The 15,318-nt window shown below is 38.6% G+C and overlaps 1 protein-coding gene across 7 annotated transcripts in view; it reads left to right on the top strand.

Moving 5' to 3' along the window:
- Nucleotides 1-15,318, top strand: part of LOC126095087 (protein cramped) — a 235,935-nt gene that overhangs the window by 136,203 nt on the left and 84,414 nt on the right. For 2 of the 7 annotated variants that reach the window (XM_049909777.1, XM_049909773.1), the window contains exon 12: nt 8,810-9,128. The exons of 3 other annotated variants lie outside the window; for them this stretch is intronic. In XM_049909777.1, the coding sequence (XP_049765734.1) occupies nt 8,810-9,128 (319 nt within the window). Of the gene's footprint in view, nt 1-8,809; nt 9,129-11,017; nt 11,285-15,318 lie in introns of all 7 variants that reach the window. 2 more of the 7 variants (XM_049909778.1, XM_049909775.1) reach the window with 2 other exon arrangements.

The raw sequence follows: 15,318 nt of genomic DNA, 5'->3' as shown, positions 1-15,318 counted from the left end.
TGTCACTTAGCACGGAAAAAGTGTATTTCCACCTGTGAGAAAGTGTATTTTGAACCGGGTAATCCGGGAATTTATTTTCCTTGTCCATGTATACACTCTGAATGTCTAATCATAGTTATGAAAACCCTGCTGACAGTTTTTGTTATATTGGTGGTGAATTTGTGGTTAAAAAACACCAAAGAAACATTACAGACTTTGTGAAAAAGGTTTATGTATTATACTTTGGATCTAAACCTGGTGATCAAGATAAATCTTGGGCACCGCATAAGGTATGTTTAGGTATGTGTTGAAGATCTGAGAAAATGGTCCAAAAAGGAGAAAAAAGCCTTTAGATTTGCTGTTCCTACAATATGCCAAGAAATTATTCCGATTGCTACTTTTGCAGTGTTGATATTACTGGTTATAATTCGAAAAACAAGAAGGTAATAAGCTACCCTATCCTTCTGTCCGCCATCCGACTAGTAGAGCATGGTGTAGATTTGCTGGTTGCTGAATCACCAGATGATTTAGATTGTATTCCAACAGATGTATTTTCTTATGTACAATCTGATTTAGATGAACCAGATGATGATGAATTCCATTGTAATACAGAAAGTATAGAGCCCAAATTGTTTCCTCAGACCGAGCTTAATGATTTGGCTAGGTATCTGGGCTTAACGAAAGAAAAAGCTGAATTGATTGGGTCTAGATTAAAAGAAAAGAATTTACTGGCAGTTGGAACCAGCATATGCATGTATAGAAAGAGAGAGCAGCAATTTCCAAGCTTTTTCATCAAAAATGTGATTTAGTGTACTGCTCAGACATTCCCAAGCTGTTGAATGAGTTTGCTATTGAATACAAAAAGGAAGACTGAGGGCTGTTTATTGATTCATCCAAAACTAGTTTAAGGGCTGTTTCATTACACAGTGGTAACATGTATGTATCTATATCTGTTGGACATTCTGTAAATATGAAAGAAAGTTATGAAAGCCTAGAAATGGTGCTAAATAAAATGGGCTATTCTGCTCATTGTTGGATATGTGGGGACCTGAAAGTAACATGCATGCTGCTTGGTCAGCAAGGCGGCTTTACTAAATTTCCATTTTTCTTGTGTGATTGGGACAGTAGGGCTAGGGATCAACACTGGTGCAGAAAGAACTGGCCTTTGAGGGAGTCCTTAAATCCTGGTGAGAAGAACATTCTACGCAAAAACCTTGTAGATCCAAAAAATGTACTCCCACATATGTACTCCTACAAATGTACGCCTACATATAAAATTAGGCCTAATGAAACAGTTTGTAAAGGTTTTCCTAAAGATGGACCATGTTTTAAGTATCCCTGCCAAAAGTTCCCACACCTTTCAGAAGCTAAACTAAAAGAAGTCGTCTTTGTCAGACCTGACATTAGAAAATTGATGTTTGATGTTAAATTTGAATCCACAACGACCTGAAATGAGAAAGAAACATGGGTATCATTCAAGCAAGTCGTTCTTAGGACATGAAAAAGACCTAGAATATGTTTCTATTATAGCTACAATGTTAAAGAAGTTTAAAACATTAGGATGATTAATGAGCCTGAAAGTTCACTTTTTGAACAGTCGCCTTGATTACTTCCCGGACAATATGGGAGATGTTAGTGACGAGCAACGAGAGCATTTTCACTAGGACATTAAAGTGATGGATAAAAGCAACAAAGGCTGCTAGAACACCAACATGATGGGGGACTACTGTTGGTCACTTCACCAAGAAGTTCAGCAACTGACTCATTGTAGAAAAAGCTACACAAGAAGTTTCAAAGGAAAAAGAGAAAGAAAACACAAAGCAATTCCAGCTGACAAGTGAAACATCTATTAACACATGTCATTGTTTTAATTAGCTTACTGTAAATACAAACCATGCTTATGTTGTAACAAAGTGTTTCATCAATTTCCCCATTTATTGTATAGCATAGGATTTTTATACTATATAAGAAAAAGCATATTGCTTGAAATCTATGGGTGATACAAGAAAACTAAGGCTACATTTGGATTCAGCTCATAAAAATCTATAAAGATCAGCTGTCAAAGTAACAAAAGCTTTCAAAAAAAATTTTCATTGGCCTGTGTAATGAGTAAAAAAAAAATAAAAAAAAAAAAAAAAAAAAAATAGGAATGTGGATAAGCTACTATTAACAGCATAGTGAACGCATTATTGTAGCCAAGATAGACATGAAGCCCATACCCACCACAGTAGTAAAAGTGTAAATGTCAACTAGCTTAGCAGATGAGGAGGAGACTGACGAAATGTATAATGAGATAAAAGAAATTATTCAGATAGTTAAGGGAGCCAAAAATTTAGTAGTCCTAGGGACTGGAATTCAATAGTAGAAAAAGGAAGAGAAGGAAAAGTAGTAGGTGAATGTGGACTGGGGGAAAGGAATGAAACAGGAAGCATGTGGTAGAATTTTGCACAGAGCATAGTTTAATCATAGCTAACATTTGGTATAAGAATTATTAGAGAAGGTTGTATATGTGTAAGAGACCTGGAGACATAGGAAGGTTTCAGATTGATTATATAACGGTTAAACAGTGGTTTAGGAATCAGATTTTAAATTGTAAGACATTTCCAGGGGCAGATGTGGACTCTGACCACAATTCAGGGAACGATTCACAAGAACAGGTGAAAGAAATACAGTAGTAGAAGAATGGGTACCTTTGAGAGATGAAATAGTGAAGGCAGCAGAGGATCAAGGAGGTAAAAAGATGAGGGCTAGTAGAAATCCTTGGATAACACCAGAGATATTGAATTTAACTGACGAAAGGAGAAAATATAAAAATGCAATAAATGAAGCAGGCGAAAAGGAACACAAGTGTCTAAAAAATGAGATTGACAGGAAGTGCAAAATGGCTAAGCAGGAATGGCTAAGAGGAGGGACTAGAAGCATATATCACTAGGGGTAAGGTAGATGCCACCCACAGGAAAATTAGAGACCTGTGGAGGAAAGAGAACCAGCTGTATGAATATCAAGAGCTCGGATGAAAAACCAGTCCTAAGCAAAGAAGGGAAAGCAGAAAGGTGGAAGGAGTATATAGAAGATCTATACAAGGGAGATGTACTTCAGGGCAATCTCATGGAAGTGGAAGAGGATATAGAGGAAGAAGAGAAGGGAGATATGATACTGTGTGAAGAATTTGACAAAGCATTGAAAGACCAAGTCAAAACAAGACCCAGGATGTAAACAGCATTCCATTAGAGCTACTGATAGCCTTGGGTGAGCCCATGACAAAACTCTTCCATCTGGTGAGCAAGCTGTATGAGACAGATGAAATACCCTGAGGGTTCAAGAATAATACAATAATCCCAATTTGAAAGAAAGCAGGTACTGACAAGTGTGCTAACACAAATCCGTTATGGAAGAATGGAAAAACTGGCAGAAGTCAACCTTGGGGAAGATTTTGGATCCGGAGAAATGTAGGAACATGTGAGGCAATACTGACCCTACGACTTCTCATAGAAGATAGGTTAAGGAAAGACAAACCTACATTTATAGCATGTGTAGACTTAAGGTAAGCTTTTGACAATGTTGACTGGAATACTCTTTAAAATTTTAAAGCTGGCATGGGTAAAATACAGGGAGTGAAAGGAGAAGAATAGAAGCCTTTGGAATGTGGTGCTACAGAAGAATGCTGAAGATTAGATGGGCGGGTCACATAAGTAATGAGGTGGTACTGAATAGAATTGAGGAGAAGAGAAACCTGTGGTACAACCTGACTAAAACAAGGATTTGTTGGTAGGACACATTCAGAGGCATCAAGGGATCACCAATTCAATACTGGAGGGAAGCATGGATGTAAAAATCGTAGAGGGAACCCAAGCGATGAATATAGTAAGCAGATTCAGAGGGATATAGGTTGCAGTAGGTACTCGGAGATGAATAAGCTTGCACAGGATAGAGTAGAATGGAGAACTGCATCAAACCAGTCTTTGGACTAAATACGACAACAACAACAACGTGCTAATTAACATTTATCTAATTGTCATTTTTATGGAAAATGCACATCATCTTATTTCTAATTACATACCAGATACATAATCCAGTTTTCATTACGGATATATAGTAGATCTTAATTACTGATATCTTAAAAAGATTGGTAATTAAGGTTATTTAAAATAAAAAATCATTAGAAATTATTTTTTTGTCATTATGTATTTTAAGCTTCACAGAAATGCTCATGGAACATGTACGTTTGTTTAAAAATTTACCATTGTCAGGAATGAGACCTGATCTCCACACATGGCAGGGAAGCATTCAAACACAGAGCCACACGCCCCATCCGATAATTGATCTTGCTTTAGGGTATTAAAAGATGCTCGGAAAACTTCAAAGTTGTTTCCCTCATTAGAATTGTTTCGGCTGCAACCTTCATTTACCCGGGGCATGACTTCTACACATTGTTTAAAATGCTGCACTCCAACCTGAAAATCTTGATATTGCTGAACCCAAAGATTCAACATCACTATCTCCAACTCCACAAAATTACATCGGAAGGTTCAACCATCCTTGACCTTTAAGATATGTACTTGCTACTGATATGGTGCACCTAAATCCAATAAAAACTTGTGCTTTCTACCTGTCACTACTCTCACTATACTAGATTCTATCTCTACATCTGTACTTGTTGCATCAAAATTTATGGGGAACTCCCTGCAGTGGGATATGAGGTTCCCTCTTGCATTTTAACATGTGCTTATTTGTTCTATGCATCCCCTTACTGTTCATACAATCGTATTGGTGATGTCCACCTACACCACACCAAATCTGCTACACTGCAATAGGCAACATTGCTTCCGCACATGTCCCATCCTCCCATGTCTGTAGCTCCTCATGTTAGCAGTAAATACTCCCCTCTTATCCTGTTTTGCTGTTGCTACATCAATTTATTGAAACTCTGGCTAATCTGACCACAGAGTACAAATCCTTCGCAGTACCCATTCTCTCCCTTCTGGACATATTAGGTGGAAAACCACTTAAAAATATGTCCAGTGCACTGTTCCTCTTCCAGGAGTATGACCTCATTTGCCTTGTCAGTCTTTTCTAATTCATCCCACTTCTAACACCAGTCTGTAATGATATAGGCTGAGAGATGCTGCTACAGTGTAGAGGTGGTGGAATGTTGAGGTAGTGGTGCTGGCTATAAAATCTCAGCTTCAGTGTAAGAATTATTTATTCTTCTTTGTGTTACAATGATCAAAGTGCTGCAACGGGACGGACATGCCATATTGTGGGTGTGTGGTGTGCTGGCTCCTCCATCAGCTGCAGGGGCTGTGGCAGTGTGCCGGACTGTTGGCTTCATTCAGTAGCTTATACCTCAATTAGCACTGTGAGGCTGTGAGCGATAATTGCTACTGATGTGACTGTCTGGTGTGATTCTTGTAGAGATTCATTGCTACCAGAAGAGGAGCTCACCCATGGTGCGAGTGGGTGGAGATGGTAATGCCCTGGCCTCAAACCGATATCCTCCAAGGCAGAAGTTAGGCTGCTGCTGTAGAGCCTGAAGATGGCGTCCGTGGTACTGCTCCAAGTCCATGGGTGTTGACTTAACCATTTGAGCTTGTCTGTTGGGGATGGGTGCCCAGACTGATGTCGGCTGCTCAGTGGTCTTGCAGTGTGGGTTGCATGGCCGTGGTGTCGTGGAGAATGTTGCCAGATTGTGCATAACTCTGCTAGGATCAAAGGGGATTTATTGTGGTTAATGGCACATTCGCTGTGCTGATATGTTGGTTCCAGGCATGCACAGATCAATATCTTCATGTTTCATAGTCCAATTGTGTGGAAACTTGCCTTAGATCACTTCATAGTTGCACTGGTTTTCTGCGATGTTGCCAATCATGAAGCTCGGGTAGCTGTCTTGTGGCTTGTTTATGAAATTGCATGTTAGTCCTACTTTAGGCTTGCCTCGCATACTACTGCAGTGGAGTTACTTTTCTCACATTAATCCCCAAAAGTAGCAATGGGGTTACAATTCTTTCCATCTCTCTTTTGTGTGGGTCATTCACCATCCTATTGCCCTCCACTTCTATCTCTGTGACATTCTTTTTCTGTTCCTTTCCATGCATCAACCTATCACTTTTTGTACCTTAAGTCATTGCTGCCATCTCTCTGCAACGAACCCAAGCTTGTCCTCCATCTCTAAAGACCTCATTGTTGACAAGAAACTATATCCTAATCATGCTTCAACTTCTTACAAATCCTTTAAACTCATTCTGAAAATACCACCTGTTATCAGTTACTGTTGCAATGGTTCTTTTCCCATCTAAACTGAGTTATCTGAAATTGTGACTATGCAATCTTTGCTTTTGACCAAATGTCTACAATAATTTTATTTTGGAAATTCGTTTCTGATGAAAATTGTTTACTTTATGCTATATTTCCTTCAAGAAATTAGATTTATGCCATAATCTTAAATGTTTTAAGGTTCTGCATTTTAATAAAAAAAATAGATCTTTAACTGCATTTAGTGGGATTGTGGTATTGATGAAAAATTCAGCAGATGTATCTTGCAAAATACTCTTTAGACGATTCATTACTATTTGTGTGAGTTTTGTTTCTTCTTTATGCTTTAACATAATACTGTTTAACAACTTACGCCCCATGTTTTCATTTTAAATGACTCAAAGTGTGTGACATTCAATTAGCATTTCCCTTTTAATTCAAAAAATTCTAGTTGAGCAACTCGGACACATAGCCACAATAGATTTTCTGTTTAAACATTTCAAATTTACTCTCGAGGTGAGCCAGTGACAACAGTGTATCATTTTTGAGTGAAGGATCTTAAAAGCCTTATTTACACTAGAGCGGATGGATGTGACACAGGTGTAAGATTATGCAGACAGTCTGCCAGTATTCACTGCCATTCAATTCTGTCTTGTATCTATGAATAAAGTGTTTACGATGGAGGGAATGGAAGAGAACACAAGAGCAATTGCTGCATTATGGATGTCTGTCTCCCTTTGTCACTTGACACAACACACATCTGAAAGACTTGGTGCCATGTATGCAATTAAGATAAAGATGGCCAATGATTCCTTCAGTTCAGATGTACACCAGCCTCTAACTGTTACGGGAATGATGCTAATGAGCAGGGGCACTACATCAGTAGTATGTGGTATAAGTTGAGGTGTGGAATCTGATGGGAGGTGTGCTATGTTAGTACATGCAGTTGTGGTGACCGTTGTGTCTGGATGGTGTAGTGGTCAGATATTTTCAACTGGCCTGTTGATATAAATCAGTGCCCACTGGGAGCTAATGTCTTTTAGTTCCTTTGTTCTTGATTCATAGTGGCTGCATGCTCAAAATGGCATCTGTTCTTTCTGACATGTCCGAAAGAGCAGACACCACACGTATAAGTATACAACCTCTCTCTCAAGTCATTTGATAAAATCTGGTATATAGTATGTTGGAGAGGAGATTGTGTGATGGAAGGGAAAAAAGTCATTACTTATTTGAGTATTACAGCAAAAGCTTCCTACATCATTTATTTTTCTATAATATAGTTACAGCTATGCAAGCCAAGAGAAGCAGCAAGGGTTTTGTATATTTTTAATTTTATATTAGTCAGTGTTGTAGATATCCATCCATTTTTGCTTACTTTCAAGTAAATTTATTGTGCTGTTTGTTTGTAATTAAAAAAGCACAACACCTTGTGCTTCTTCACAGTGTTCCTGACAGATGGAAGCAAATAATGAATTTCTCACTTTCTAATATCTCCATTTGTACATTTGAGTACTATCCAATTTCTTATCAAGCATACTTCTTTTTGTCGAAATAGTTCATGGGTGAACTATTTCAACATGAAATACGCTTGGAGAATCTGAAGAATCACAAACTTCTTTTTGTTGGGCATTTTGTTTTGTTGATCTTTTGGATCCCAGAAGCACCTAGATATCTACATTTTTCTGTTAGCAATGTTACATACTCTTCTGACTTCTCCATCTCTCACACCCAGATAATATTCAGTAACAAAAGCAGTTTGCGCTCAAATCAGCAGACTGCAAAATAAATGCTCTCCATGCTGCTGACATTGAGGTTATTGCCAAAATGGAAAGCACAACAACTTACTTCGATGTCTGGCTGGAAGACAGATGAGCAGAGTAATACCAGGAGCACCTACAAATGTGAACAAGAAGTGGCCAAATGCTGTGTGCTCTTGCTTGCGTAGCATTTTTAAACCCTGCAAAATGCAAGTTGCTTGTATTCACTCTGCTACAAACCAAGCTTAAGCTCCATGAGGTTATCACTTTTAGATATCTAATATTTAATATTACTCAGTGATTGTAATGAATGTCCTCATTGGAATAAGCCTTCACCAATCTAAAGCTATTTCTAGCCACAGTAAAGTTGTACAAAAAATGGAAGTTGTGATGGAAGCCTTGTACCATAATAATTCTTTACAGCTTATGACAGCAAAATATTATGCCACATAACAAACTGAACAATTTAACTCTTCGAAATCACAGTCAGGAAGGATCATCTTAGAGTTACTGCTTGCAGATTGAATTCATTTGACAAAAAATTATGTTGCATTTTTATAAAATCTTTTCCAATTTACGACTAACTCACCTAAGTTAAAATAACACATGCAGAAAAATTAGTGAACAATATGTATTAATCTTAAGCAAAGTAATTAATTCTCACTTATCATTATTAATATTTTATGGGAGCTGTTTTACATTGTGACTGCCAACTTTGTATTGGTGCTGTTCAAATACAGTTGTCATTTCAGTACGTTTAGACTTGTGTCTGCTATAGTTGCTTCTTCCTTCCTGAATTTTCCAACATGTTTTCATTGCAGAAATTTCAATTACGATATTGCAATCGTCGAGGGAGGTCAGTTCGCCCCAAAAATGTGGTGGTACAACGTATGCTTCCACTGTTACCAAAGGCTCCAAGTGGTCATTCTGTGGTAACTCTCAATGTTATACAGCAAACCAGTCAATTACCTGGTGAATTTTTGCCTTTCACTACAACAACACCCACGACTGCAGTTCAACATTCTACGTGTCATCCTGTCCTCCTCAAGCCACAACCACAACAGACAGATACAGTGTGCTTGCCTGATCTCACAGCTGCAACGGTTCCAGTTACTGCAGTTACCACACCAGCAAGCACAGGTGAGCTGGAAGACTGGCTAACTGTACTAAATAAGAGGCCATTGCACTTGATAAAATGGTCTCTGGACTTCGTTAACTACATAAATTTTCTGTACTAAAAAATGAATTTGTGATTATATGTTTTAGGTGAATAATTAGCTACAGCCCTATACTCTAATATATTTGTACTTTTGCTGTAAAATTTTTTAACCTGAGTATTTTTTCCTCTGTTTAGTGTAGCATAATCTCATGTCTTCATATTGACTGTTTGGTAGTACCTGTTATGTATGAGGTGTGTGAGAAAAAAGATGAGACTGATTTTTATGTACCAAAGTTCGTCTTTTTTTTTTTTTTTTTTTTTTTCAAGCAACAATATTGCCCCCTTCAAAGTAGTTCCCTTTAGTAAGTATACACTGGGGGAGTTGTTTGTTGTTCCCAGTCACGGTAGTAGTGCTGAAAGGCTTCAACTGGTAGGGCCTGTAACATGTTCATTACATTCTTTTGTGCATTCTCCAAAGTTCCAAAATGATGTTCTTTTAAGTCATTTTTCAATTTTAGAAAAAGAAGGTCACAAGGACTCGGATCCGATGAATAGGGAGGCTATGGAGCAACAGGACTCTCTTTTGAGGTAAAAAATTCCATGATGGAAGTGATTGTGTCACGAGGGGCATTGTCATGATGCAGCATCCACTTGTCAACAACATCTGGTCTTGCTCAATTCACCCTTTTTCTGAGCCTTTTGAGGCCATCTTTGTAAAACACTTATTTGACAGTTTGTCCAACAGTAACAAATTCTTTGTGCACAATACTCATGCCATCTTTGTAAAAATCTTGGTTGACAGTTTGTCCAACAGTTACAAATTCTTTATGCACAATACTCATACTGTCAAAAAACAGATCAACATTGGTTTGATTTGCTCATTCAAGCTCTTTTTGCTCAAGGAGATGTCTCAGTGAGCCACTCCTCACTTTGCCACTTCACCTCCAGATCGTATTAAAAAAATGCAGCCATGCAGGATTACCCGAGCGGTCTAGGGCGCTGCAGTCATGGCCTGTGTGGCTGATCCTGGCGGAGGTTCGAGTCCTCCCTCGGGCATGGGTGTGTGTGTTTGTCCTTAGGATAATTTAGGTTAAGTAGTGTGTAAGCTTAGGGACTGATGACTTTAGCAGTTAAGTCCCATAAGATTTCACACACATTTGAGCATTTTTCAAAAATGCAGGATTCGTTACCTCTCAAGATGATTAATGCACGTTTCTTTGATTGCAATTCTGCTCAGTTGTGAAGTTTTTTGGCACCATTTTGCCACAGAAATTTTGCATATGCAAATCTTTTGTCAAAATTTGGTGTACGGTGAAAGTGTTTCAGTTTAACATGTAACCTATATCTTTATTGTTAATTGTCAGTCTCATCCGACAAGAGTACACATTCGATGTTTTCATTGGTTTTTAAGTTGGTCTCTCCATTCAGGGTTCATCTTCAACATGACATCGAAAAACTCGTGTTCTTGATAAAGTACGTTCCCCATACGCCTGTTTCACCTTTTCAAAAATCACTCTTACAGATACCCCAAGTTTAACACAAAACTAGATTGCATAACATTGCTCTAAATTCTGCTGTTTCATTTTCGTAACACACAACAAAGAGACAACGTCACTATTGGTGCTCTCATGTGATGGCTTTACGAAGATGAAACTTGGTCTGAACATTTGGAAGGGATGAACACACCAGTCTACACAAACAGAACAACACAGTGTTGCCAGATCCCTCACAGTGTTGTCAGTCTCATTTTTCTCACGCACCTCACACAAAATAAAATATGCAACCAATCCATTAATTTTGAACTTGTTTTGTTGAAAGAAAAATATGTATTTCCTTTGGGTGTGTCATATGTATTAAACACTTTCCTCAGCAGACATGTGTGCAGCCCTCCCTGTGGAACCTACAGTTCTGTCAGCAGAGCCCACTCCAAACACAGATGATTTGTCAGGTCTGTTGAGTCTTGATCTCTCAACACCACCTCCAACACCAGCACCTGTTTCTTCATCATCACCTCTTATAACAATTGCAGATGGTATTGACATAGCAAAGAATGATCACCAGTTGTCACCAACTACTACTGCATTACCTAATGGATTTTCTGATGAGTGTGATCCCACTGCACCCACTGGCTTTGGAGGTAAGTTTCAAGTAATGATTAACTACGGTATTATGCTCTAATATATTTATTTTTATAATTCTTTTTGAATTAATACTAAAATTTTTGTCTATTGTCAAACAGTCTCATAACCATTGTGTCCCCAATAGTACAATGTATTGTTGAGTTTATGCACAGTATGAAAGTGCTACATAAAGGAAAACATTTAAATTTCTTATTTGAAAATCTGTAAAAACATTAGATAACTAACATTGTGATGGAATACATGTTTTCATTTCTTGAGGAGGAGGAGAGATCTGTCAGAAACAGCAGTTTGTGATAAGTTCAGAAAGAGAATATATGTAAGACAAATGCTTGTTGAGTCGGTTGTGTATAAGTGTTTATTCCTAGTGTATCGGTGCCTATTTATTTTTATATATCGTAATAACAGTTAATAATAGGTTCTAAAGTCTTATATTTCTTGATCAACAAATTTAATGCGTGCTTGTGCTTGGGATATTATGCTACTGGTCATGAATTGATGCCAACATTAAACACTTACAAAAAGAAGTAGCACTAAGGAAAGCAATCTATACTGCAGTTGATCTAGGACGTGACAGATACTGGCATTTTAAGTAATGTTTCACTTCAACCACCAACAGTCTCACTGCAAACCTGTATTGATGGTTTTTCACAACTATAACATGTGGATTCTCAACAATCCATTTATGGATGTTACTAGTACTGAGCATTTCATCTCTGGTAAAACATGTTACATCTGAGAGAACTACACACACAGGAAGCCATGGATCAATAGTACAACACTGCAGCACCCACTGAATCGGTACATGAGTGGTGTGAAGTCAGTAGGAGTTAAAACTTGCAGTGTCTGTTAGTGGTCATGGTATAGCTGCTACTCTCACATACCTTCTCATGTAGTGCTTAGCATTCTGTACACTTTGCATGCCACTGATTGAGTGTTGATGTCATACTGAGCATCTATGTGAGTAAGCACTGCTTCTTCTAAGATACGCGTGTAGTTTATTATCCCTCTTGGTGGTTTTATTGTACTACCACTTGTCCCATCTCTTTTAACCACTGGAACAGGTTGTGGAACATGGTATTCACTGAATGTCTCTTATGTGGATGCGTGGCACAATACAGTCTTTTAGCAACTGTATATTTTCCTTTTATTTCTTCATACTTGGAAAAAGTAATGTTTTGCTAATTCAGTAACCAGTAAATCCCCATTTCACTAGGCCTGGTTGACTGTACATTTCAACTTGTAAGTATAAATTGCAGCCCCACAAACCCTTATATCAGAATTGACCATGTCCAATGTTCACATCATGCCATTTACTGTGCATTTGTTTTGTTCCACTGGTTTTGTAGCTTTATACTCTATTCTTCTAGACAAACTGATACATTTTCCCTTGTCTAGCATCCCTGAAATTAGTATGATAGTAAAACACCCCATAGAAGAGTATTGTTCAGTCATTTTGAATTTGGTTGTGTGTATTTGGTACAGCTGTTGTAGTATTCTGCAGCATATCAATTATTTGATTTAATTTCTTGACATACAGAAGGTATTAATGTTTGAGGGTGTCCTAAAGCTTCACAATATTTTTTTTTATAGTCCAGTTTATGCATGATCCTTCTTGTCTTTTACTGTACTAGCAATATTTTTTGTCGTGTGTAGCCAGTTATTTGGTTAGTGATGGTGTTTGACTGCTTCCTAAGGAGGTATAAACCACTGTTGATTCTCCCCAGATTCAATAGTAATATGGTTCACCCATAGAAGATTTTTGACGAGTTAAACATATTTTTTATAGTCCATCAAGTACAGCATACATTTCATTTGTAGGAGTTGACAGTGTTAAATATCAGTAGTGCAGATTATTAGCATTCATATTGAGGCTCTGATCATTCATATGTTGCGTTATTCCTGTTACATCATTAGCACAATAGACTCCAACCATTTATTCTCTCTGCCACAGAATAAGATTGTGGTGTCGTTTGCATAGCTTACTACATGGAAGCCATGGGGTGTCATTAATGTGTGTATGGGAGCAAAAAGGATCCATAATAGAGCATTGATTTGCACCTTGTATTACTGATTTGCTGGTGAATTAATAATTTATAGTCTTTTATATATCAATTTTGTACACTCATTACAATTTTACAGGCATGTGGGTGGATGTATCACTGACATTAATATGCCATAAACTATATTAGTTTATTGCGAGCAGCAAATCCCAGTCTGGCATAGTTTTCATTTGTCACTGTTTACTGTGTTTTACAGAGCAAAATGGTTTTCTCAGTTGTAAAACTCTGACTGATATCTGCATCCTGTGATCTAGTGGACATTATAATCCATGTAAGAATAGCAAAACTGATGTGGTTGAGCTGAAGATAATTTTTTTTTTTACCATGATATGGTTATACAAGGTCTGTCTAAAAAGTATCTGACCTTTGATTTTCCTGCACGAAATAGAGACGATAGCGCGACGCCACTGTACACAGTAAAGGAAGAGACCTTTATGCGCATGCATGAATTTTGTCCCTGTCTTCCAGCGCGTCAGTTGCTGCCTGTCAGTCGTTGAGTGAGGTACTGCACAAAATGTGCGTCAGATTACCGATTCTCTCAAGATGACTGAACGTGTTGAGCAAAGCTACTGCATCAAATTTTGTCAAAAGCTTGGTGATTCTCAAAGATAAACAATTCATAAGATTCAGCAGGTGTTTGGAGAAGATGCAATGGGTGCAACACAAAGTAAGGAGTGCTTCAACCGACTCAGAAATAGCCGCGCATCAGCGGAGAGTGACCAGCATTCTGGCAGGCCCCAAACTGCTCGGAGTGCAGCTGTTGTTGAGAGGGTGCAAAACTTGATGATGGCAGATTGTTGTTTGACCATGCGGAACATCGCCCTTGAGGTTGGAGTGAGTAAAGATTCTGCACACGCAATTTTGCGCGATAATTTGAACATGCACCTAGTGGCTGCAAAATTCATGGCCAAAGTTGTTGTTGCTGGAACAAAAAGACCTCCATTTTGACGTTTCACAGGACCTTCTGGACACCACCAACACTGATCCTGGGTTGCTGAACACCACAATAACTGGAGATGAGTGTATGGGCACGACCTAGAAACAAAAGGACAGTCGTCGCAACGGAAGCATGCTGAGTCTCCAAGGCCAAAAAAAATGCGACAAGTGCAAAGCAAAATGAAGGTGGTGCTGACTGTCTTCTTTGATGTCCTTGGAATTGTGCATCATGAATATGCACCAGAAGGACAAACTGTGACAAAGGACTATTATCAAGATTTTCTCTGGCGACTCTGTAACGCCGTTCAGAGCAGAAGACCAGACGTGTGGACAGCGAAAAAGTGGCAACTGCATCATAACAATGCCCCTGCACATTCATCCCACTTGATCCAAAATTTACGGGCCAAACTGGAATTACAGCCATTCGCCAACCTCCCTACTCTCCACACATGCTCCTTGTGACTACTGGTTGTTTCCAAAATTAAAGATGCCACTGAAAGGATCCCGTTTTGAGAGTAGAGAAGAGATAATGCAGAACCCGACGACGGAGCTGAACACTAATCCAAAAGACTTCCAGAGGTGTTTCCAGCAGTGGAAGGATCAGTGGGCTAAGTGTGTGCAAGCACAAGGGGCCTACTTTGAAGGGGATTGGGGTCCCAACCCCGTCAGGTATTCGAATTATTTTTTCTGGTCAAAGGTTGAATACTTTTTAGACAGCCCCTGATACACTGGTATAGATATGCGTATTCAAATACAGAGATATGTAAACAGTCAAAGTACAGTACTGGGGTCGGCAACACCTATATAATACAAGAAGTATCTGGTACAGTTGTTAGGTTGCTGCTACAATGGCAGGTTATCGATGGTGTTACAGTCGGCACGTGGTCGATGGGACACAGCATCTCTGAGGTAGTGATGCAATGGGGATTTCCCCATACGACCATTCCACGAGTGTACCACGAATATCTGGAATCCGGAAAAATAACAAAGCTTCGACATTGCTGTGACCGGAAAAAGATCCTGCAAGAAAGGGT

Source organism: Schistocerca cancellata, chromosome 8 (assembly GCF_023864275.1).
Source record: "Schistocerca cancellata isolate TAMUIC-IGC-003103 chromosome 8, iqSchCanc2.1, whole genome shotgun sequence".
Lineage (NCBI taxonomy): Eukaryota > Metazoa > Arthropoda > Insecta > Orthoptera > Acrididae > Schistocerca > Schistocerca cancellata.
The sequence above is the reverse complement of the archived record's forward strand: the minus strand, read 5'-3'. Positions and strand labels throughout refer to the sequence as shown.